We start from the raw sequence: 25723 nt of genomic DNA on the forward strand, positions 1-25723 counted from the left end.
ATTCATAAAGATTTACTTGTTTAATTTCTAAACGAATCAGTGCTCCTGAACAAATCACGAGTCAATTATTCAATCAACTATTCATAAAGAAAGTAACATATCATTTTAAATGATTTTATATCTTATATAATATAAATAATTTTACATTTTAAATTTTCAAACCATTTCAAACAATCGCTTCTGAACAAGCCATTTAAGTCTATGACTCAATGAACCATTCATAAGGAGTCACTTGTATAAATTCTAAATGAATCAGTGTTCCTGAACAAATCACGTCAGTCAATGATTCAATGAATAATTAATAAAAAGACTCACTTGTATAATTTCTAAACGAATCAGCACTCCCAAACAAATTATGTCAGTCAATGATTTAATAAATGATTCATTAAGAGTCACTTGTATAATTTTTAAACGAATCAGCATTCCCAAACAAAACACATCAGTCAATGATTCAATGAACCATTCATAAAGACTCACTTGTATAAATTCTAAACGACTCAGTGCTTCTAAAAAATCTTTTGATTCAGTGATTCAATGATCCATTCATAAAGTCACTTGTTTCATTTCTAAATGAATCAGCACACCTGAACAAATCATTTGAGCCAATGATTTAATGATCCATTTATAGAGTCATCCATTTCACTTCTAAATGAATAAGCGCTCACGAACAATTCACATCAGTAAATGAGTCAATGAATCAATCATAAAGAGACTCACTTGTATAATTTCTAATTAAATCAGCGCTCTTAAACAAATCATTTGGTTCAATGAACCATTGATAAAGAGTCACTTGTATGATTTTAAATGAATCCGCGCTCTCAAACGAATCACATGAGTCAATGTTTTAATGAACTATTCAAAAAAGTCACTTGTATGATTTCTAAATGAATCAGTGCTCCTGAACAAATCATTTGAGTCAATTATTCAATGATCCATTCATAAAGGCAGTAATTTGTTTTATTTCTAAATGAATCAGCTCTCATTAACAAATCATTTCAGTCTGATTCAATGATCCCTATATTAAGTCACTTGGTTTGACTCAAATGATTTATAGAAAGCAGCTGATTGACTTAGACAGAATGATTTAATGATTCCTTCATGAAAATGTCTGTTTCCAAAATAAATCAACTGGTTTCAACAAATCAGGAGTCATAGTTTAACATTCATATACACATACAGTTGTTACTAGAAAAAAATCCCTAAATTGCTGAAATATGTTAATTTTTTTGTCCTAATCACACATATTACAGCTGATTTAATACAAAATGTTCTTATCTTTTATTGTAAACTAATGCCAATTACAGTGTAACAGTACTGACAAAGGAAAAATGTCACTTATTTTGGTCCATTTTTAGAAATTATGAAATTTACGGTCATTTTTCCCTTTTTTGGAAGCCATTTCCTTGTATAAAATATTGTTGAGTAAACATTTTGGGTGAGCTATCCCTTTAAAACAAACATCCTACAACAGCAACAAGAAGAAAAAAAATAACCACTGAGACCTGCTCCCAAATATTTTTGCTCATTTAAATATGTTTATGAATGATGGGCGGAGCTTGAAAAGATAAATGCTGTGGAAACGCAAGTGCAAACAAATCAGTACTGAAATCATGTCAGTACCAGGCCCAAAGGCTACAGCAAACAGAGATATTGATCAAAACACACACACACACACACGCGCTCGCTCGCTCACTCAGACTTGATCTCCTGCCTCGTTCAAACTGGTAAATACTGCTTCAGAAACATAAAAAAACAACACTATAAATCAAGCCTTTGGATGATGCATATGTGAGAATTGACCTGTGGGCGTTGATGTGAAGTTTAGTGTTTCCAACAGTGACTATGTGTCTTCATCAGGGAAGACGGAGATCACGTAGAGTATCGCTCATGCTCAAATCAAAAACACACACAGAGAGGAGTCGTGTCTGTCAACGGGAAAGCCACAGCCTTTAGCATTTCACAGGTGGAGCAACAGCTGTCATGAAGATGGAGGAGAATGAGGTTACATCGGGCCATTACTACTGGAGTCGCCCCTGCAAAACAAGACAGACCATGCAACATATTTAGAGATTTTAAAAGCAATATACACTTACCCTTGTTTAAAACATATACAAGTTTCTTTCTGGCACCAATTGACTTCCATAAAATTTTTATTCCTAATGTTTGTAGCTGGCATCAATTGACTTCCATAGTATTTTCCTTAATGTTTGTAGCTGGCATCAAACGACTTCTATAGCATTTTGCCTAATGTTTGCAGCTGGCATCAACTGACTTCCATAGCATTTTGCCTAATGTTTGTATCTGGCATCAATTGACATCCATAGTCATTTTCCCTAATGTTTGTAGCTGGCATCAATTGACTTCCATATTATTTCCCCTAATGTTTGTAGCTGGCATCAATTGACTTCCATATTATTTTCCCTAATGTTTGCAGCTGGCATCAATTGACTTTCATAGTATTTTCCCTAATGGTTGTAGCTGGCATCAATTGACTTCCATATTATTTCCCCTAATGTTTGTAGCTGGCATCAATTGACTTCCATAATCATTTCCCCTAATGTTTGTAGCTGGCATCAATTGACTTCCATAATCATTTCCCCTAATGTTTGTAGCTGGCATCAATTGACTTCCATAGTCATTTTCCCTAATGTTTGTAGCTGGCATCAATTGACTTCCATATTATTTTCCCTAATGTTTACAGCTGGCATCAATTGACTTCCATAGTATTTTCCCTAAAGGTTGTAGCTGGCATCAATTGACTTCCATAATCATTTCCCCTAATGTTTGTAGCTGGCATCAATTGACTTCCATAGTCATTTTCCCTAATGTTTGTAGCTGGCATCAATTGACTTCCATAGTCATTTTCCCTAATGCTTGTAGCTGGCATCAATTGACTTCCATAGTATTTTCCCTAAAGTTTGCAGCTGGCATCAATTGACTTCCATAGTCATTTTCCCTAATGTTTGTAGCTGGCATCAATTGACTTCCATAGTCATTTTCCCCAATGCTTGTAGTTGGCACCAACTGACTTCCATAGTATTTTCCCCAATGCTTGTAGCTGGCATCAATTGACTTCCATAATCATTTTCCCTAATGTTTGTAGCTGGCATCAATTGACTTCCATAGTATTTTTATTCCTAATGCTTGTAGTTTGCGGCAATTGACTTCCATATTATTTTTCCTAAGGCTTGTAGCTGGCATCAATTGACTTCCATAGTATTTTCCCTAATGTTTGCAGCTGGCATCAATTGACTTCCATAGTTGTTTATGGATCTGTATCGGTCAATATTCAGAATTTTCGTATCGGGATTGGATCTGTATCGGTCTTTACACAGAATTTTGATATCGTATCTAAAAAAATGGTATTGGTGCATCCCTACTTTCCATGCATTTTTAGATGCAATAAGTAAACGGCCTCATAAAGGTTTAAAAACTCAATGAGAGAGAGGAAATGATGAGGACATTTACATTTTTGGTTGAACTATCTCTTTAAGATTTCTGTGGCTTAATGTAACGTAAACAGTGTCTCTTACATTCTTCAGGATGAATATAATGAGCTTGTAATCCTACAAACTCAAAAATATGTCTCACAGATATTAATACCCCAGGTTTTCTTTCAAACATATGTCCAGCAAGCTCCTGTGGTAAAACACTCACTTCTTCTCCTTGGGCGACTGAGTACCAGTGATGGGCATCGCCATGGTTCCTGTTGCTATGACATCTGTTGTCATGCCACTTGTTGCTTTGGCATTAATGTCACTGGAAGACAGTGGAAGAAAGCATTAAGGACATCACAGTCCTTAAAACACTTTCTGAGACGTCTGGAGTCAAAGCAGCAGTTTTTACTGATAATAATTATTGATTATCATAATAATAACTACTATCTATCTGCAAAAATGTATTCATGCTCAAATGGGTATGTAAATTGTGTATAAGAGTGCTTTATTGTTGTTATTAGTATTGTTGTTATTATCTATAGAAACAAGAACGATTTATACAAATTAAAGGTGCTGTGTGTAAGTTTTTGACTTTTGATGATTTTTAAAAAACATGCTGAATGAACAAGCTTGTTCATCCTAAAAACAATGCTGAAGTCAGATATTCGGCTTTGAAAATGTGGTTTCCGTGCCTTAACAGCTGTTTTTGTTTGGTTCATTTAACCCGCCCAATGCCACTTTATGCCTGCATGATTTTAGCCCTGATTTTGACTCGCCGACAGATTTTGAGAAATCACCGACAAATGCATGAATCACAGGCAAATTGGTGCTCGTGCACGTGAGTGACAATCACACAGTTTGAACTATCAACGACCGCCTACAGCCAATGAGAGAGCAGCACCAGAAAGAGTGTACCAGCTGGCCAGCGGGAGGCGGGGGGAGAAGTTAAAAGCGCTCATTTTCGGTTTATTTGGACCCAAGAAATGAAGAAAAAAGTCCCTAGTGGAGGTTTGACAGGAGCACCCGTGTCTGTTTGACGTTTCATACAGAAAGTTAAAAAGGAAAGTTGAAGAGAAATGGCTAATTCCCTTTAAACCCAGGTGAGCAAATTTGTAAATTTTCTTCCCCATTTAAGGCTTCTTTCTGGTTATGTAGTTAATAACAAAAGATATACGACTTGTTTTTGGCGGTGAGACGTAATTTGGACGAAGTTGTTGGCAATTCTTCCTATTGTAAAGTCATGCAATGTGAAAGCCCCTGTCGCCGATTTGGTAAAGTAAACAAAGCAGCGACAAAACGCTAGCTCAGATAGTCATGCATTGTGAAAACATCTGAACTCGGCATTAGCCAATTATATTTCAGCACCCCGGTTGTCTTTCATTCAGTCAGTCATGAAGGCTCTCAAAGCATGCACCTGTGACCGAAATGCGACCTCTGGTGGACAGTAGCAGCCTCCGAAATGAGACTCAGGGTGCTTTCACACTAGCACTTTTGGTCCACACCCGGGTTCATTTGACGTCATTGTACGGTACGTTTAGCTAGTGTGAACGTGTCTTCTAAACTCGGGGTTCTAAACCAGTGAACCGTACCCGAGTCCGCCTGAAAGAGGTGTTCTGGGGTATGGTTCATGCGAACTCTGGTACGCTTCACTTCTGATGTAAATGCAATCATACCAAATAACGGAAGTGAGCCGCCGAGTGTACAACAAACTATCGTTTTCATAACGTTCATTCGTTCGTGTGTGAGCGTGTGTCACGTATTGTACCTTGGTGACAAATGGAACTGAGCCAGGGCAAACACATTGATACACAGTGCTTGTCTCCTCCAAAAACAGCTTCTGCAGATCGTGGGATGTTCTGAATGTTTATAATATTTTTGCGGCAGATGGACACGAGTCGCTTTCTGTATGTCCAAAACCAAAAGCTTTAGTAAAAGCAAAATGACTGTGATGTGCGGACGTCTTTCCATTTCGGCACTTTCGTGACCGTCACCTAGCAACAGCCGTAAACAAAACAGCAGCTCAATGACACAAGCGTACTGGGCTTCCGAAGGAAAAAAGACAGTGTGAACAGAAAACAACCGAGAAGGTGGCAAGGGAGGACAATCGAACTTAGGTACGGTTCAGGCAATTGAACCAAGTGTGAAAGCACCCTCAAATTCAGAGTTCCACATCAGGTTATTAATTAGCAAATAACATAACTATTACAAATGTAAACATTAGGTGAGCATGTTACATTGACACCCGTGTCCTAACAACACACTTTGTGACTAGATACGCAGGGATGAGCAATTTGGCTGTTTGCACCAGACGAAACACGACAGAAGTTTAATTACAGGGATTCAGAAGCACAGAATATGCTCTCACTCATGAATGGTCAGGTTTATAATCTGTTTAATACATATTAAACCTCTTTAACATTATTAAATGTACACGCTAAATCATTCATCGGTGATCATTGTCAAAGTTTTCTGTTGTTCACCTGTAAAAAGCAGAAGCCGATTCTAATATATCACTTCGACATGTTGGTGAGGACAAAGACTCCTTTTAATATTGAAAATATACCTTCTATCGGGTGCCGTTGCTTTTATTTTGAACACGGTTTAAATCGCTCGCTCCTGTCAAGGGATGCACCGATCCCGATTCTTGAATCGGATATCGATTCAATACCTCATATTTTTGCTGGATCCAGCCAGCTGATATCGATCCAAATCCGATCTTGTGTGTGTTCTCTATTTATAAGCCAACTAAGCCACGAAGGTAGCCTATTATAAGTCACCAAAAAGTTGCCAATGGCTACAACATCCTAAATGTTCCGAAGCCATAGTTTAATGTGAAATGCAGTTGAATATTTAAGTGGTTAAATTCATGTTCATTTCAACACTTCCCGTCGCTGCACCTGTCCTTCATTCTCTATTCATTCACAATTCCAGCTGCATGTCGCGTTCATGACAACACGAAAATCTTTCTCCAAGATTATTTGTTCCTATTAATGCAAGTAATCGGTGGAGAAATGCATTTTGTTTTGTATTAAATGGGTTCATGTTGACCTGCAACAAGGAGTTCATTGCTGTTTCTAAATCACGTTGCGCTGTGTCTGTTAGATCAGCAGATCGCATTCGCAACACTGGAGTAGAGAGGTTTGTTACCTGCTCTTCACACACAAAGTAGGCCTACCTGAAATTTTAAATTAGAAAAGGCTCAATAATACATTGGACAGATTCCAACGCACTGATTTCTTCCCTTTGTGCTGCTCAGTTTTGGTGCTGAAGCATGTTGACCTTGATTTAAACTTTCTCTGTCTCACTCTCGATGAGATTTGGCGAGGGATTATCAAGTAAAACTGGCCTCAGACAGTTGGGTTTAGTCTGCATCAAACCTGCAGGAAAATATCAATCTAAAAGACTGATTATTTTCCCATCGATTAGGGTCAGTATTTGTAGCCTTTTACAAATTTTAAAGAAAAATCTTACTATTGAAACAGGAAACAAGCTGGACCACAACAGATCAATGTCATAACGAATGCTCAAATAATGTAGCCTAGTTTACAGCAAGCATCATGTTTTTAGTTAGATTGTGTCGTCTGTCATATACGGTAGGCCTATAGCTCAGTTATTTTTACTGAAGCAGATATATTATTTGAGTTTAGCACCAGTGCTATAGAAACTGTATTATGCTTAAAAAAAAAAAAAAGAAAACAGCATAGTATCTGGATCAGATCTGTATCGGTCGATGATCAGAATTTTGGTATTGAGATCAGATCGAATCCAAAAAAATGGTATCGGTGTATCCCTACCCCTGTCCTCAATCTGGCAACTTGTGCTTGCGTTTGTTTTGATCCAGGAACAAAATACCTAATTCAACCACTGGATGTCATACTTACATACTGCACCTTTAACATTTACAATTTATAATTAGTAGTAATAGTAATAAATAATAGCGGTAAATCAATATAACGATAATGGTTTGAAGTGGAATAAAATTATTATTAGTAATAGTAGTAATACAACTACTATTAATAATAATAATAATAATAATAATGAAATAATAATAATGCTTCAAAGCAATTTTTTTACAATACAAGTATTATAACTACTGACACTTCTAATAACTGTATTATACTAAATTTTTGAACAACAGTAAGTGTAAATGACAATAATAACATTGATGATAATATTAATCATAATAACAACAAGAATTTCTTAAAGTAATTAATACTAATAATAATTATAACAGTAAAAATAAATTAGTTTCAAACTACTAATGCTAACAATAATAATAATAATCATCATATTTAAATGAATAGCAGTAGTATTAACAATAATGTTATATTTTAATATTAAATAATTATTTATTTATTTACTGTTATATTTATTAGTAGCATTACTATTAGCACTGCCTTTAAATTGATCTATTTTAAAATATTAATAATAATGTTTAAAAGTAAAATAAAAAAATGGTAATTCCTACAAATAATATTAAATAATATATCACTTTTAAACAACAATAGATAACTATATAATTACAATTATTCCTAATAGTACAATACAATATTATTATTGGCTATAACGGACCATAAAAAAAATGCACAAATGTGTGTTTGTAATGTATTATTGTGTGCTTACCTGCTGATGGCTGCTTTCTCATGTTTTGCTTCCGCTTTAAGTTTGCCGCTGCTCTCAGTAATGATGCTGGATTTTTCCTCCTCTTCCTCACTGTCTGATCCACTGGAGCTGCTGTCAGACGCTACTAGTGGAGCTTTCCTCGCTCCACACACACTCCACACACACGCCGACGAGCCCTTCACTGACACACACAAACATACAATACTAAAGATAACAATAACAATATTTTGAAGTTTAAAAATGCATTGCTGTGTGCATCCAATTACTAACAAATACCACTTATTTATTTACATGAAATTGTCATTAATAACACTAAGAAAATTTAAGGCGAATTACAAGAGTGTTCATAGTAAGCTGTGTTTACATCATTGTAGTTACAAAAAAACTAGCCTAGAGCACCATCTGCTGCTAAAAACTAGCCTAGAGGGCTGTCTGCTGTTTAAAACCTATCCTAGAGTGCCGTCTGCTGGTAAAAACAAGCTTAGAATGCTGTCTGTTGTTTAAAACCTAGACAAGAGCGCTGTCTGCTGGTAAAAATCTAGCCTAAAGCGCCATCTGCTGCTTAAAACCTAGCCAAAAGTGCCATCTGCTGGTAAAAACGAGCCTAGAGCACCGTCTGCTGCTTAAAACCTAGCCTAGAGTCCTGTCTGCTGTATAAAACTAGCCTAGAGTGCCGTCTGCTGTTTCAAAACTAGCCTAAAGTGCTATCTACTCTACAAAACTAGCATAGAGCGCTATCTACTGTCAAAAACTAGCCTAAAGCGCTGTCTGTTGTTCAAAACTAGCAAAGAGTGCCATCTGCTGTTTAAAAACTAGCCAAGAGCGCCATCTGCTGTTCAAAACTAGCCATGAGCACCATCTGCTGTTTAAAAACTAGCCAAGAGCACCATCTGCTGTTTAAAAACTAGCCAAGAGCGCCATCTGCTGTTTAAAAACTAGCCAAGAGCACCATCTGCTGTTTAAAAACTAGCTAAGAGCACCATCTGCTGTTTAAAAACTAGCCAAGAGCGCCATCTGCTGTTTAAAAACTAGCCAAGAGCGCCATCTGATGTTTAAAAACTAGTCAAGAGCACCATCTGCTGTTCAAAACTAGCCAAAGCACCATCTGCTGTTTAAAAACTAGCCAAGAGCACCATCTGCTGTTTAAAAACTAGCCAAGAGCGCCATCTGCTGTTTAAAAACTAGCTAAGAGCACCATCTGCTGTTTAAAAACTAGCCAAGAGCGCCATCTGCTGTTTAAAAACTAGCCAAGAGCCCCATCTGCTGTTTAAAAACTAGCCAAGAGCACCATCTGATGTTTAAAAACTAGCCAAGAGCACCATCTGATGTTTAAAAACTAGCCAAGAGCGCCATCTGATGTTTAAAAACTAGCCAAAGCACCATCTGCTGTTTAAAAACTAGCCAAGAGCGCCATCTGCTGTTTAAAAACTAGCTAAGAGCACCATCTGATGTTTAAAAACTAGCCAAGAGAGCCATCTGCTGTTTAAAAACTAGCCAATAGTGCCATCGGCTGGGTAAAAACTAGCCAAGAGCGCCATCAGCTATTCAAAACTAGTAACGCTTCAATACCATGAATATACTATAACAGAAACGTCTATAAAGCACTTACATTCTTCAGTCTCGCTCTGTTTGTTGGGATTTTCTGGGTTGGCAGGTGAACTGCATCTGGGTCCTGCATCTGAACTGCAGACACAAGAGCATTCAGCACAGAGTGACGCAAGTAGACAAGGTCAGCTCAAGCACACAACATTTGGACTTCCTTGATTGTCCAGAAGTGGAAATTTGTCTTTGGCACACTCTCATGCTAATTCTCCAAACACAGAAATGAGTTGACACTCAGCTCCTCCTCACCAGCAGAAGGGCTGGAAGTCTCCAAAAGTGGCCCAGCCTTTGTCCTCGGTCTGGCTGAGCTGAGAGTCAGAGCCGGAGCCAGAGCCACCCCACACACTGGAGCCCGTGTCCATCGCTATACTGGCCAGATCACGACAGCTGAAGTCATCCTCAAAACTCGCGATCCAGCCAGGACCTGATGCAGGACAGTGAAGAGTAATTCCATAGAGTGAATTCACTTTTTACCAGACAAAATTATTTATACCCCTGGCAAATTCTGACATAAAGTTTTTGTTCAAATGTAAATAAAGCTGAGTTTGTTTCCCACAATGATGCCTCTTATACATCCTCTAATCATTTTTTGGGAGAAGCCAGAGTCATTTCCAGTCTAAAAAAAACTTTAAGTCAAAATTTGCCAGCAGTATCAATATTTTTGTGCTTGGCTACATGTGAAATGTGTAAACAATAGTGACAGTGTAAATAAATAATGTAACGTTTGTGAGTTGTAAGCGTACTCTGCGGATCACTCAGCTGCTTCTCCGCCTCCTGGGACTTTTTTTCCTCTGGATTTGGTTTGATCTCTGGGAACCACTCCATGTCAGGAGAGCCCAGGCGCTTACGAGAGCCGGCGTCTGCCTCGCTCTTCTGAGGGTTCGTCACCAGGCCAAACCTGCAGAAATATAAAGCACAAACAATCCTATGATATTCAACATAATATAAAAGGTGGACTCTTTAAAGAAAGAACACTTTGATATATATATATATTTTTTTTTTGTTGGATGTTTGGCCATTAGAGTTGTAACAATACATGTATTCAAACAGAACAGTCACGGTTCGGTTCGCTCGACAACCAATGCAGTCAGTCAAGATGTGCCAATCACAGGAGTTAGACAAAAAATAAAAATAAAAAAAATCACAGCAGTGCAACAACTTAGCAGCTATTCACAAGGAACACCTCTTTGTGGTTGAAAATGCAAGACGCAGCACTCAGAAATGCTTCGCCATGTTGCTGTTGTCATGCCAGCTTGCTACCATAAATAGAAGCTTGCAATGCTAGTCCCACCTCCGAGTTCTTCTGATTGGTCCACTACTCTAGAACTGACATTAATGAGCGCTGCTGTGTGTAAAAGCTAAAAGCTTGTATCATCACACAGCTTGTAAAATCGCTGTGCTTATGCATGAGGTGCTGCAAAATACCACAGACCAGGGGTCACCAAACTTGTTCCTGGAAGGCCGGTGTCCTGCAGGTTTTAGCTCCAACCCTAATCAAACACACCTGAACAAGCTAATCAAGCTCTTACTAGGTATACTTGAAACATCCAGGCAGGTGTGTTGAGGCAAGTTGGAGCCAAACCCTGCAGGGCACCAGACCTCCAGGAACGAGATTGGTGACCCCTGCCACGGACAAAGTGTCCGTTAGGTCAGACTTGAATGCTTTGTGAACACAATTAAGTGCCATATTATCTAATAATTGTAACCGTACGTTCACACCGAAATCGGCGAGAGCGTCAAAGTAGCCAGAAGTCATTCATTTTCAATGAGAGTCGGCGGCGATAAGCGACAAGGAGCAGCGCGGCGCGTCTTTATCGGTGTGGGCGTCAAGAAGAGTTGAAATCAAGTCAACTCTATGGTAATGAGCTATGACGCGGTTCGGCGACAACCAATCAGAATGAAGAAGTCCACCGCTTGAGAGCAGTTCAGAGAACACAGACCTGTGAACTTTAGTTCCGACCACAGTTGTTCCCAAGGGTTTAATTATTGTAGTCGCCGGATATTCAACTATTTACAATGTTTTCTTACAGGAACATACATTACTGGCGAGTTACTGATGTGCAATAATGTTAAATATACTTATCTTTAAAAAAGCGTGAATCTCATGCGACAGTACAAAACAGTATTGCTGCTTCAGGATATTTCAGACACATGGACACATTGGATGTATAAGTGGAGCAAAGCCACACCACATGCAACTTGATCTTCCATTATTAAATGGGTTTGATGAGAAGTGCGCAACATTTTCACGCTAGAAAGCATGTTTTATGCAGGAATGTAACTGATATGCTGCAATGGCCCCTTTAAATATGAGATCAGTGTAGTGAATTCTGACGCTTTTGCCGCTGGAGGAGAAGGCAGACAGCGCTGTCACCAGGGCGGGCAGAGCGACCTTGGACGCTCTCACTGCTTTCGGTGTGAACGCACAGTAAGAAATAATCCTAAAAGGCAAATGATGGTGTAAAGCCACATAAAACGAAAGCAAAAGTACAATATATATGCCGAGTTCAGTTACTAGAATTAGCTGAGGTGGTGTGATAGCCATGCCCCTAATTACGCAGAATTTTTAGGCTTGATATAAAATAAACTATTTATATAAATAAACTAGTTATAAAAAAAATTGACCCCCTCACAGTTAACATGGGGGGGTAATATTAGCTATATCCATCTAATCATTTTTGTACCCGGCTGTAAACACGTTTTTTTTTTTTCTTCTATAATGTTGGGCATTTTGGAGCAAGCCCCCAGTGGACATTCGATGAATTGCAGTTTCAGTTACCTCCGTATTAGTTTCACGAGGCAGAGTGGGAGGTTGGTGCTTGCAAAAAACTGCATAATGGTCACGCACACCAATCAATTCCAATCAATCGATTCTGTCTCAGGCTGCACGGTGGCGCAGAGGGTAACGTAATCACCTCACAGCAAGAAGGTCGCTGGTTCGAGCCTCGGCTGGGTCAGTTGGCATTTCTGTCTGGAGTTTGCATGTTCTCCCGGTGTTGACGTGGGTTTCCTCCGGGTGCTCCGGTTTCCCCCACAATTCCAAAAACGTGTAGTATAGATAATTGGGTAGCCTAAATTTTCCATAGTGTATGTGTGTGAATGGGTGTGTATGGATGTTTCCCAGTGATGGGTTGCAGCTGGAAGGGCATCCTCTGTGTAAAACAGATGCTTGATAAGTTGGCGGTTCATTCCACTGTGAAGACCTCAGATTAATAAAGGGACTAAGCCAAAAAAAAATGAATGAATGATTCTTTCTCATCTCTATACTCACTATATACATAGAGTATTTATCATTAAAAGATGACCTTTTATCAGTATTGTTGCCGTGTACGTTTTATGTATAGTGCTTGTTTGAAGAAAACTTCTATTTGAATATTATTTCTTGAATGTTTGATAGCCAATCCTGCTGATATGGTATTAAGCACAACAGCAGTCTGAGTAATGGATGTTCCGTGTGCGAGTGTGAATGTGTGTGTGATTTATTAACCTGCTTCTGGCCTTCACTTGTGTTGCATAGTTGATTTCTTTATCCTCCCAAATATCTTCTTCCTCCTCAGCTTCTTCGAATGGACGGATTCTCTCCTTCGTACGAGTCTCAAACACGGCAGAGCTCGCCTGAGAGAGGAAAGAAAAGAAGGGAGGGGTGAGTAAGGAAACTACAAAATTTGCAGTTTAGTTAATTTAATCTCCAAATTGTAACTTTTATCTCCAAATTTCATAAAACTCGCAACTGTGATGTTATAATTCTGAGAAAAAAGTCAAGACAAGTAGTGTAGATCTCTTTTTACAAAACGATTTAACAAAAAGATCATTCAGACGTACAAATGTTGCTGTAAGTGTAGAAAAACACAAGATAAAGATTCCAAATTGCAAGCAAAAATGTCAGTTTTGTGAGATATTTAATTACAGCAACTAAATTTGAAACTCTTGAAACTTTGAAAAAGTGAGAATATGAGCTATAAACGGAGAATTGCAAAATGAAACCAGAATTAAAATATATAAACTTAAAACTGTTAAAAAATAAATAATTGCAAGATCTTCTAATTGTGATTTAAATAATACTACCATCAAAGCGCTTTACACATTTTTGGGGGGAATCGCCTAATTTACCACCAGTGTGCAGCATCCACCTGGATGACGCGACGGCAGCCATATTGCGCCAGACCGCACACCACACACCAGCTGACTGGTGGAGAGGAGACAGATTGATGAAGCCAATTATGATATGGGATGGTTAGGAGGCCATGATGGACAGAGGCCAGTGGGTGAATTTGGCCAGGATACCAGGGTTAAACCCCTACTCTTTTATGAAGGACATCCTGGGACTTTTAACGACCACAGAGATTCAGAACCTCGGTTTAACTTCTTATGCAAAAGACAGCGCTCACTGAGCAGCATAATATACTGGGATGTTAGGACCCACACAGACCGCAGGTTGCGCGCCCCCTGCTGGCCTCACTAACACCACTTCCAGCGGCAACCTAACTTTCCCATGTGGTCTCCCATCCAGGTACTGACTGCTTAGCTTCAGTGGGTGAGAGATACAGAGAGCTACCTGCTGGCTTTAAAATGTCAGAATTATGTAAATTATACAAACTATTTGTAAATTATAAATATTACAAACAAACTTGTGAGAAATAAAGTCGGAATACAAAATATAAAAGTAGAACTGCAAAATATAACCAGAATTGAAATATATAAGCTCAAAATGGCAAAAAAAAGATTATTCCAGAATATAAAATAGATAAAATAATAATTTCATAATTTTTTTTGTTTAATTTCATTAATCGTGTTGTTTTGTTTATTAAAAATCAGATTTGTGACATTTAAACTCAGAATTACAAGAAATAAATTTGAAATTTTGAGAAATAAAGTGAGAACACAAGCTGTAAACAGAGATATAAACAAGAGCAAAAAATGAAATCAGAATTGAGAGATATCAATTATAAACTCAAAATTGAAGAAAAAAATAATGCACAGGTGTATAATCTTCTAATTTAATATAAAAATGTCAGAATTATGAAAAAAATCTAAATCGCAAAATACTGCGCAAGCTTTTTTCCATCCAAGTTGAGAAATAAACGCATCCCAATTCCCAACATTCATCCCAAAACCAAAAAAAGAAAAACACAAAACAAGCATGGTTACAAAATAACCTAAAAACAGAAGCTAAAAGGTCATGAAATAGCTTGAATTAGAGAATTGACAATGATCAGGACTCACTCCTTCATCCACCAAGTTAAAGTTGATCTCTGTGATTCGATCAAACGTGGCGCTGCAGCAAAACACACACAAAAGTGACCTTAGAAAATAACCATAACCAGTCCCGATCTTTACATAACCTTTTATATAAAAAAGATATAGTTATGTATTAGAAAACCAATTAAGCTCATTTTAAAGGCTATTTTAGACTTAAACAAAAAGAATATGAATGACACTGGTTTTTAAATGAATAAAACTACACTTCCTGGCAAAAGTCTTGTCGTCTATCCAAGTTCTAGGAACAACAAATAATAGCTTGACTTCTAGTTGATTATTTGGTATCAGAAGTGGCTTAAATGAAAGCCAAATTCCTCTAGATTACGCTTATTTGACCAAAATAAAATATGATTATACCTTCATGATAATATCATGATTTTTAATTATTTCATTAGGCCAGTATGGTTTGACTATGCTTAGACAAAAGTCTTGTGACTTTACAGAAATATTGTCCAGTATAGAATATAAAGTCATGCTGCAGTGAAGGAATATTGTGTATGACTCCCATAAGCTTGGAGGACTGCATCCATACATCTCTGCAATTACTCAAATCCCTAATTAATAAAATCAGCTGGAATGGCAAAGAAAGTGTTCTTGCAGGACTCCCAGAGTTCATCAAGATTCTTTGGATTCATCTTCAATGCCTCCTCCTTCATACTACCCCAGACATGCTCAATAATGTTTATGTCTGGTGACAGGGCTGGCCAATCCTGGAGCACCTTGACCTTCTTTGCTCTTAGGAACTTTGATGTGGAGGCTGAAGTATAAGAAGGAGCTCTATCCTGCTGAAGAATTTGCCCTCTCCTGTGGTTTGTAATGTAATGGACGCACAAATGTCTTGATACCTCAAACTGATGATGTCGCCATTCACTCTGCAGATCTCTCGCACACACCCATACTGAGTGTAACCCCAAACCATGATTTTTCCTTCACCAAACTTGACTGATTTCTATCAGTATCTTGGGTCCATGCAGGTTCCAATAGGTCTTCTGGAGTATTTGTGATGATTGGGATGCAGCTCAACAGATGATTCATCAGATCAATCTACCTTCTGCCCCTTTTCCAAATGATCAACTAGAAGTCAAGTTATTATCTGTTGCTCTGACAACTGGGATCGACGACAAGATTTTGTCAGGTAGTGAACGTTTTCATGCATTTTGAGGAACCAAATGTAATCTTTTTTTGTCAAATTATTATTAGTTTTTTTTGAAGTAGCTTTCAATTTAATAGTTTTAGTAAACAATAGTGTATGAACGTGCAATTTTAGGATGTTTCCTTAAAATAAATGTCACATTTTGACATGTTTGCACTTAATACCAGAATCTACATTTAACTCTGAATGTAAACGTCTGTGCAGGAGTCACCTTATACTCCCATCATGCTCTCTGAACTCATCGTCATTCAGTCCAAACTGATCAACAAAGTTTGCGGTCATCTGCTGGATCTGATAATCTGAGAACACCTGCATTAAAATCAAGAAGCTCGTCAAAAGTGAGTAGAGGACTGTCATGTTTCTGATAGTTTCATGTTTATGTGAAATCTCACCAGGTCTGCTGTGTTTTTCTTGTTAGTTTCTGTCAGCGTTTCATTTACAAACTGCTCCCAGCGAGATTTATAGTCCTCTGGAAGCTCTGCAATTCACAAACAGCACGAATGAATAAATAAATAAATATTTAGCTACTGAAAATGATTTGGAATTTTTGGATTTTTTGGGTATGTTTTTGAGAAAAATTTTGTATTCTTTAAATATTGTTTTGCTTTTTAAATTTTATTTATTTATTTAATTTTTATTTACTTCTATTTAATTATAATTTATTTGTTTATTTATTTTAATTTACATAATTGTATTTTTCATTTTATTTATTTATTTTAATAAAAATATTTATTTAAATTTAGATATTATTTATTTATATTTAACAGAAATTAAAAAAAATAATAATTGTATTTTTATTTTCTATTTTATTTGATTTTTTTTATTTTATTTATTTATTTATTTGTTTTTATTGATTGTCTCGTTGCTTGCAGAACTTTTCAGTTGGTCACAGAAGGACAAGTTTCATCTGTTGTGATTTAAAATGGGACCAAATACTGATTTCTTAACCTTTCTGAAGTGAAAACATTGGTATTGTGTTGTTATTTTATGCAAAAACATTGGGAAGATGCGTCATCAGCAGTTTACAAAATAAAACAAATCTATGCTTTATTAAAACACAAAACTATTCATCTGGAGACACTAGACATTTCAGGGTGGCTCTTTATTTTTCCTGTTAATAGTGAAAACAGTTTGTCTTTCCCTGTTCTGAATAATGTCATATTTAGAGGGTATGTTGTGAAGTAAAGGTGCTGTGTTGGGTAACGTTTCTTTTAAAAGCAATATATTACAATCTTAAGCCTTTCTTAACCTTAAAATAAATAAATAAATAAATTACATAACATTAATCCTTATTACATAACATGCTTAAAAAGTAATAAAAAATTATTAATTTAATAAATAAATAATTAAATAAAACATTACAAAACACCTACCTTTAAATTACTTTGCTTAAGAGAAACTAAGAAAAAAATAATAATTTAATAAATAAGTAAATAATTACAAAACACCTACTTTCACATTGCTTTCCTTAAAAAGTAAGGATTCAAAAAGGTAACGATTCGCACTAAAACGTTTCAGCACAATGCCTTCCTCAGTGTGTCTTTAAATCAGCCGAAGAAAAATAAAAACAGTTCTAAGCAATTACTTGATGAATGTGAATCATTACCTATGGGATTATAACATCGACAAGAATGAGTTTCTTAAAAACTGCAAGCGTGCAGGGCAAACTTCAGCAACTCTTAAAAAGGAAAAATAATTAAATAAATATAAAAATAAATAAATAAATAATTAATTAACACCTACTTCCAAACTGCTTTCCTTCAAAAGTAAAAAAAAGTGAATACATAAATATATAATAAATATTAAAGATGTAATTTTTGCCCTGAATTTAGAGCCCGGATTGGAACTTGGGATGCCTGAAGCGCATTGTTGCCGCACTAACCACTAGGCTATCGGCACCAAACATTGAAATACATTTATACAGCACGTTGTTGGCTATATTTAGGGCCACCAGGAGCTTATTTCACTTGTTTTCTGAATGATAATAAATGGCTCTGTAGTACCTTGTAAGAGCTGTGTGATGAGGGTCTGTTCCTGTTCTCGCTCTGCATTCTGCACCACAGTGTTGGCCATCCTGGTCAGATGACCCATAAAGCCTTTCCTCATGCCTCCTGCTTCCCTAGAACACACACACACACACACACACACAAAAGTATTAGATTGCAACATACTAAAGCAGTAAAATAGTATTGATTCTTACTCGTATTGATGGATATTTCAAAGGAGTCCTTACTGTGTTTTGTCATTTTCATCCCAAGCATCCAAAATCCTCTGAACCAGCCTGCAGTCCTTCAGTAGCTACACACACACACACACACACACATACACACACAAACATTATTTCCATTTTTTTTTATTATTTAATCTAATGTATGAGGGTTGTGCAGTGTTAATCTATTCTAAAATCATAGTTGCAGTTATCAAGATGAGTGAGCTGACATCTTTGACTATTATTAATTTGTTTTGTTTAATTAAATTTTTTTTTCATTCGTTTATTCATTTTATTCATTAGTCCCTTTATTAATCCAGAGTCGCCACAGCGGAATGAACCACCAACTTATACAGCACATGTTTTACGCAGCGGATGCTATGGAACAAAATCAATGCCAAAAGTTTTGAATTAGAAAGCTTGTTGAATAGATGAGAATTAATAAGTTCTTGCATTTAAATGACTTGAATTCTAGGTTTTGTATTTTTAGGTCCTGAAATTGAACATAGCTGTTTATTTTAGCTGTGAATATTTCAACTAAAAATATTTCAAACACGTTCTCTTACTTATAAATTCAATAATTCATATTCAATTCATATAGTTGTAATGTCGAATTTTAACAGCCGAATTTGAACCAGTGAATTTATGGAAGCGAATATTTGAACTAAAAATAAAATGACCTGAAAATTGCCTTTTGAATATTATACATCATATTTTTAAAGGGTATTGAACATTTTGTAAGTGAAATCTGGAACTTGAATATGAATAAAAAAAAAAAAAAAACATTATATTTTACTCAAACCAATAACTAGTTTTTCTTCATTTTTGCACAGCTGTAGATGAATGCCAACAATAGAAAAAGTATTATTATCATCAATAAACATACTCACATGCTTGATCAGGTCACCGCGTGTGAACATGTCAGATTTGTCAGAATTCTGTGTGTCGGAGTTTTGTGTTTCCAGCTGAAACTGATCTGGACTGTCATGTGTTTTCCCGTTTGGTGTTGTTGGGTTAAGGATGGCAGAGACACAATGTTCCACCTGGACGTGCAGGAAGTTATTCCAGGAGAACTTAAAAAACAAATCCTAAAGAGAGATTCAGAAATTCAGAAATTAAGGAGCATTTAAAGGGCACCTAGGATGCAAAATCTAATTTTGTAAGCTGAAGCTGAACTTTTGGAAAAAACTTTTTGGGCTCTTATTTTAACGATTTAAGTCTAAAGCACACGGCACAAAAGCATTAAGGGCATGTCCGAATGCACTTTTGCTATTTTAAGGATGGAAAAATATAGTTGAAAATAACAGGGTTGTGCTTATATCGTATCTTGTAATGAGTTATGGGTGTGTTTTCAGAATAAACCAATCAGAGTCTCATCTCCCATTCCCTTTAAGAGTCAGTTGCATCGCCCCAAAGCGCATTTGCTATTTAAATGGTCCTCTTCATGAGGGGAAAACTAAATGGAATAACTGAAAGCTATACTAGCAAGAAAGCAGATCATCTGTATGAGGATAAAGAACGAGCATCCACCATTCAGCCTCTTTAATTTAACTCTTTACTTTACTCCTTTAATTTCGTGGAGTAAGGAAACGGTGGAAACTCACTCCACTGAAGACATCCATTAGCTTACATATTTAATCTTGTTAAGTGTATAAATTTGTTTAAAAACTATTTCTAAATTCAGTTCTCATTTACAGCAAATGAATAAATGAACAATAATAACAAAGTGTGGTCAAAACACTGGGTTAAACCAAACACACATCCTATTCTATTCATATAGTGACGCAGACGTCTCCAAAACCCAACAGGAGGATAAAGCTTTACTGGTTTTTATTAAAACAAATATAAATATGTATTTAATTAAATTAATACTGATAATAATAACAATAATAATAACATTATACAAATGCAGATTATCATGAATAAACTGAAAAAAGCCCCCCGGACATGAAGAAGGGAGGTTTGAACCTGCATAGGTGCATAACTAACGCGCTCTGTGCTGGACTTTATAGCAGCTTTTAGTTGGTCAATGGCGCGGTCTATTTCAGTCCATCAACACACCTCCTGTCTAGACCAGCACACCCATGAGTTCACAAAGTGGAGCAAATAGATTTACTATTTAAACAACATGGTGCAAAACATGAACATTACTGTTGCGCCAGTCTGAAAAGAGCAACAAATCGCGTAAAACACGTCTTGCGCCTTATTGCACCGGCTGTATGATAGAGCCCTTTGTCTTGGTTTAAAGTTGCTTGACTTCCTACACGGTCACATTCTTACAAAACACATCCAAATAATAAATATTTGTCACTGTTAGGGTTAATCTTTGCAATACCTCCACAAATAACATGCTCTGAGCCGTGTTTTTAGTTAAAGGTGCAGTAGGTCAGTGGTTCCCAACCTTTTTTTGCCAGAGACCCCCTTTTCCCCCGGTTAATATTGTAAGGCCCCCCTCCACATTTAATGATATTATCGCTAATATAAGTTAGCAGTAGGTATGTCAAAAAAAAGACAGTTACCATATATATATATATATGTTTATGCACAAATAATAGCCTAATATAAAATATATATATAGATATATATATGATATATATGATATATATATATATATATATATATATATATATATATATATATATAGATATGTTTATGCACAAATAATAGCCTAATATGATATATAAAAGTAGTCCATTTGTATTGGGTACACCGTCCTGTATTGAAGATGAGTCGTCTGCAAATGTCTTATTATTTTGCACGTCTCATGCATTTGTTATCAAGAACTTTGGTGCAGATAATGCACTGTGGCTGGGTCAGGGACTCTGTGCTTGAAAAATAAAATAAAACCATAGTTCAGGTAACGATCTTGGTGTTTCCAGTATTGCTATCACTTTGACCCGAAATGTTTGAAGCTTCCTCTCCTGGGTCTAGTATGCCTGGGTCATTGCTATTAGCTGCTGAAGGCGAATCAGTCTTTTTTTGTAGAGTACGAATTACAAATTTTCCATGTTTTGGTCCATGTTTGGGCCGGGACCCCCCAGTTGGGAACTGCTGCAGCAGGTGAATGTCTTAAGAAACATGTTTTATTGTGCTGGTAATTCCCATAATTCCCATAATTCTGATAAGCAGCTCAAACTGTCAAATGTAGATTTGAATCATAATTGGAGTTACTTTTGCACGCTGGAGGAAGGATGACACCATGGCTGAAGTATTTCTTTTAGACAGGTAATGTTATGTTTAAATCTATTTTAGTCACGCAAAGCTGATGTAGATTTGTTGTTTTACGAATGGGCTATATTGTATATATTGTTTTCAAAGCTATTATGCTAATGGTTAGCAATTTGGCAGATCACTATCTTCCCCCCTAAATATAATCCCAACTCAACATTGCAGATCCTGAGATGATCTGACAATTGCAGATTTGTACATTGCCATATATCAATGCTGAAACAATGTACTGTGCAGCCCAATTAGAAAGAGCTGATAACATGACTCTTACCAGCAGCAGGTTGATGATGTTCAGTCGGCAGAGCTCGTGGTGGATTCTGGGAGCTCGGGTGTAAAGTAGAGCCGCCAATAGTCTGGATGCATGCAGTCGCGCATTTCCAAACGGCTCCTCCAAAATGCCCATTGTGGTCAACATCGCAAATTTCTGAGCGAGGACAGAGAGTCAAGAGCACTTTAAAATACTGAATATGTGTAACGCCTTTGTAGGATTATATTTATCTTTGAACTGGATGAGGGGAGCAACCTTGGGTGGGTTTAACAGGAGGTGGTGAAAGTGCTTTAGATGAGGCTGGATGCCCATTAAAATGCTGTTGTTTACAGTGTAAGACTTTTCCAATCCCTGAGAGCACGGGTCAATCACCTGCTCAACACTGACACACACAAACAGACACTTTATTTACAATACTGCATTTCACAAGAGGACACACTTCATTTGTCACAATTTATGGCACAGTAGGAATGCATTATTATTAGGGATGTAACGTTATTGTAAATACCGTCATACTGCAATAGCAATTTTTTTCAATATTACCGTAGTCGCATGACTCGATAAAACTATAGGTCTTCTGAGAAAATTTGCTCAGGCGAATGAAGCGAACGGGAGGTAGCGGAAACTACAATTCCCATCAGCCCAGGCGTGGCCATCATCCTTTGTGGTCTGTTGTCTACAGATCCAGTAATGCGGAAATGGAGTGTGCTGCTAGTAGTGGGGATGAATAAGAGCTGGAAATGATCGAACCTAAAGCGGGTTTTAAATCGGATGTGTGGAAGCATTTCGGTTGGGGGTGTTGTTGTTGACGCCGCGCGTGTACTGAATAGCGGTGTTGTCGCGTCGGGCGGGACGGAGGGTGTGTCGCGTTGCGGGGGCACTTTTGATCATTTTGGAAGGGCATTTTCTATCCAGGACTAAAAAGGGCATGTGCACTGCACAGGTTGAGCCCTATGTGTGCACGTGCCTGCAAGTTGGGGAATACGACTAATAACAGTCATGGGGACTGCAGAAACACAGCACACTGTTCAGATTGATGCAGACATTGACTTGTATCGCAAAGAGACCTCTATCTCACTCATGGCTTGTCCTCTCAAGTGGGGGAAAGACAATGCACAACGTTACCCACTGCTGTCAACATGGGCCAAGTTATATCTCTGTCCCAGAAACCTCAGTCCTAAATGAGAGGGTTGTTTTCTGTTGCAGGGAACATTGTTAATGCCCAGAGATCCCAGCTTTTACCAGATTATAGTTATATGATAATTTTCCTTAAAACCTATCTCTATCTAAGTGAGTGATTAAATGTTGAATGTGATGAGTTTTCAACAATACTAAACTGAAACTTTATTTTTTTTACATGGTTTAATAATTTTTTGTTATTAAAATTGAAAAATTGAAGTTCCTGTTTCAAAGCTTACAGATAGATGGCTAATTTGTATGTCATTGACACTTTTGGCACTTTTTTCGAGTCTTTTCATTAGTTTTGTTTTTCCTGTAAATTATTCAATAAATACCGTACCGTGCCATTCATACCGAGGTATTACCGTACCGTGAAATTCTGATACCGTTACATCCCTAATTATTATGATAAAAAATACAGGGAAATAGTTATATCTGTAATATTACCATTAATTAGCTGTTTTCTATGATGATATACAGTTGAAGTCAGAATTATTAGCCCTCCTAGATATTTTTTGGCCCAATTTCTGTTTAACAGAGAAGATTTATTCAAAACATTTCTATACATAATAGTTTTCATAACTCATTTCTAATAACCTATTTATTTTATCTTTACCATGATGACAGTACAAAATATTTGACTAGATATTTTTAAAGATACTAATATTCAACTTAAAGTGACATTTAAAGACATAACTATGTTAATTGGGCAAGTTATTGTATAACGATGGTTTGTTCTGTAGACAATTGAAAAAAAATTGCTTAAGGGAGCTAATAATATTAACCTTAAAATGTTATTTAAAGAGGCCCTATTATACAATAAATAGAGTCATATTTTGACTGTAAGGGTCTCTAACAACAGTCTTATGTGCATGCAAGGATAAAAAAACACTTTCATTGTCTTATAATATGCATTTATTTTTATCTAATTATCCCAGCGACTCCCATATTAATCGTTCAGTGATTTATTTGTTCCCAAACCCTTCCTTAACGTGAAACTAATCTGTGCTAATTCGACCGATGACAGCCTGTTGTGATTGATCGACACTAGTTACTAACACCATAGTACACAGTACCCTGTTCTCACCAGTGTTATCAGGACCGGCGCACCCATAGAGATGACCTAGGCGGCAACGTCCGCGAACCCCCCGGCCCTCACTATAATCCGTGACACTCACCCCCTCCCTCCCGGTCCTCACTTTCATCTGCGAACTGGTCACTTTCTTTTTAACTTTCGGGTTGAGGGCAGCGTGATCGCCTACTGCACCAGTTCAGCTTGCTCCGGCCCTGTTATTTAGACACCTCAACCCAAACCTAACCCCCCCAGTCTCCCGGATTTCCAGGGACAGATGTTGGCAGGTATGTGTGTGCAGTTAAAGACCAGCATATTCCTAACCATGACACACACATTCAGTATTTATCCACACAGCGGCAAAAGCTGAACTATTTTGAAACTTGACCATATTTTGATGGCCATAGCAACGACAATCGGCAGTGGATCACAAGCTCACAAACGCATTTAAATCCGTAAACAAAGTGGCACGCATTGCGTTTTCAACGTGGTTTGAGACGCAATATAAGAATATTAAGGGTTAACCAGATACACTACAAGCGGTTACAAGTAACAAAACACAACTAAATACATAATTTGCAAGCTAGAGAAAACAAAGAGGCAACAGTTTTAATCGCACTTAATAACACTTGTGAAATGGAGGAAGAAACTGATCCATGATCCACTGATCCATGTACTGACAAGGACCCTTACATCAATAGTCTTTTCTGATGTCCCGTTGTAAGCATGTAGATTCCAGAAGCACTCAAACAGCACAAGGCTGGGCTATAATGCTGAGGTATTTTTGCAAAAATAAACCTCAATCACTCACTCTTCACAGTTTCATCTTTGGGTAGAGAAAATAACACTAACTTTCCCCTCATACTTCCAGTAATATCCAGCTGAGCACAACGTTGATTCAACCGGCGTCCGCTACAGTGTGTGTCTAGCCTCTTTTGCTTTGCTACTGTGCTAGTGGGCAGGGTTGCAGGTTTCAATTTTCCCGGGTTTGCGCGCGCAACAACTGGACAGGGCTATAGTTTCGTATACACATTACGCAGAAACGGCTAAAGACTCGTTATCAAGACGATTCATTTAAACTACTAGGAGTCGACTCTTTTATGAATAAATCTATACTTTTAAACACTGTGCACTGTCAGATATAAGCCTCAGCTGGATATTTCACTTCACTTAGAGCTGTGTGTCAAAAACCCATAATAGGGGCTCTTTAAAAATGTTATCTGCTTTTATTGTAGCCAAAATAAAACAAATAAAACTTTCTCCAGAAGGAAAAATATCAAAGGAAATACTGTGAAAAAATCCTTCCTCTGTCCAACATCATTTGGGAAATATATATAATATATATATATATATATATATATATATATATATATATATATATATATATAGGGTGTCACGATCCTCCAAATCCTCGATTCGATTACATTTTCGATTCTAAAGGCACGATTCGATTCGATTTTCGATTATGAATAATTAATTAATTATTGACCAATTAATTATTTGTAGCCTACCCTTTAAACTACCTGACCTGCATGGTCTTTGTTTTACCCATAAACAAATCATACAATAAAGGCAAGATACACACATAATTCCCACCTGTCAATCACTTTTTCTGTGGGACTCGTGAATAGGCAGTGATCTGTGTCGTTATAATGGCGTCGGTAAAAAAAGACGCACAGCCAACAGTATCTGA

General features: G+C 37.0%; 1 protein-coding gene across 6 annotated transcripts in view; it reads right to left on the minus strand.

Moving 5' to 3' along the window:
- Positions 1-1515: 1515 nt before the first annotated feature.
- ppp6r2b (protein phosphatase 6, regulatory subunit 2b) overlaps positions 1516-25723 on the minus strand; it is a 40798-nt gene continuing 16590 nt past the window's right edge. For 4 of the 6 annotated variants that reach the window (XM_073930260.1, XM_003200421.7, XM_073930259.1 and 1 more), the window contains exons 9-23: positions 22035-22161; positions 21783-21935; positions 19174-19371; positions 18308-18372; positions 18078-18193; positions 16467-16552; positions 16286-16383; positions 14886-14937; positions 13150-13277; positions 10406-10560; positions 9912-10086; positions 9670-9743; positions 8061-8241; positions 3658-3759; positions 1516-2033 (exon numbers count right to left, since the gene is read on the minus strand). In XM_073930260.1, coding sequence (XP_073786361.1) covers positions 2003-2033; positions 3658-3759; positions 8061-8241; positions 9670-9743; positions 9912-10086; positions 10406-10560; positions 13150-13277; positions 14886-14937; positions 16286-16383; positions 16467-16552; positions 18078-18193; positions 18308-18372; positions 19174-19371; positions 21783-21935; positions 22035-22161 — 1741 coding nt within the window. In that variant the 3' untranslated portion in view covers positions 1516-2002. The remainder of the gene's footprint in view (positions 2034-3657; positions 3760-8060; positions 8242-9669; positions 9744-9911; positions 10087-10405; positions 10561-13149; positions 13278-14885; positions 14938-16285; positions 16384-16466; positions 16553-18077; positions 18194-18307; positions 18373-19173; positions 19372-21782; positions 21936-22034; positions 22162-25723) is intronic. The other 2 variants (XM_073930263.1, XM_073930262.1) reach the window with 1 other exon arrangement.

The sequence above is a fragment of the Danio rerio genome, chromosome 18 (assembly GCF_049306965.1).
Source record: "Danio rerio strain Tuebingen ecotype United States chromosome 18, GRCz12tu, whole genome shotgun sequence".
Taxonomy (NCBI): Eukaryota; Metazoa; Chordata; class Actinopteri; order Cypriniformes; family Danionidae; genus Danio; species Danio rerio.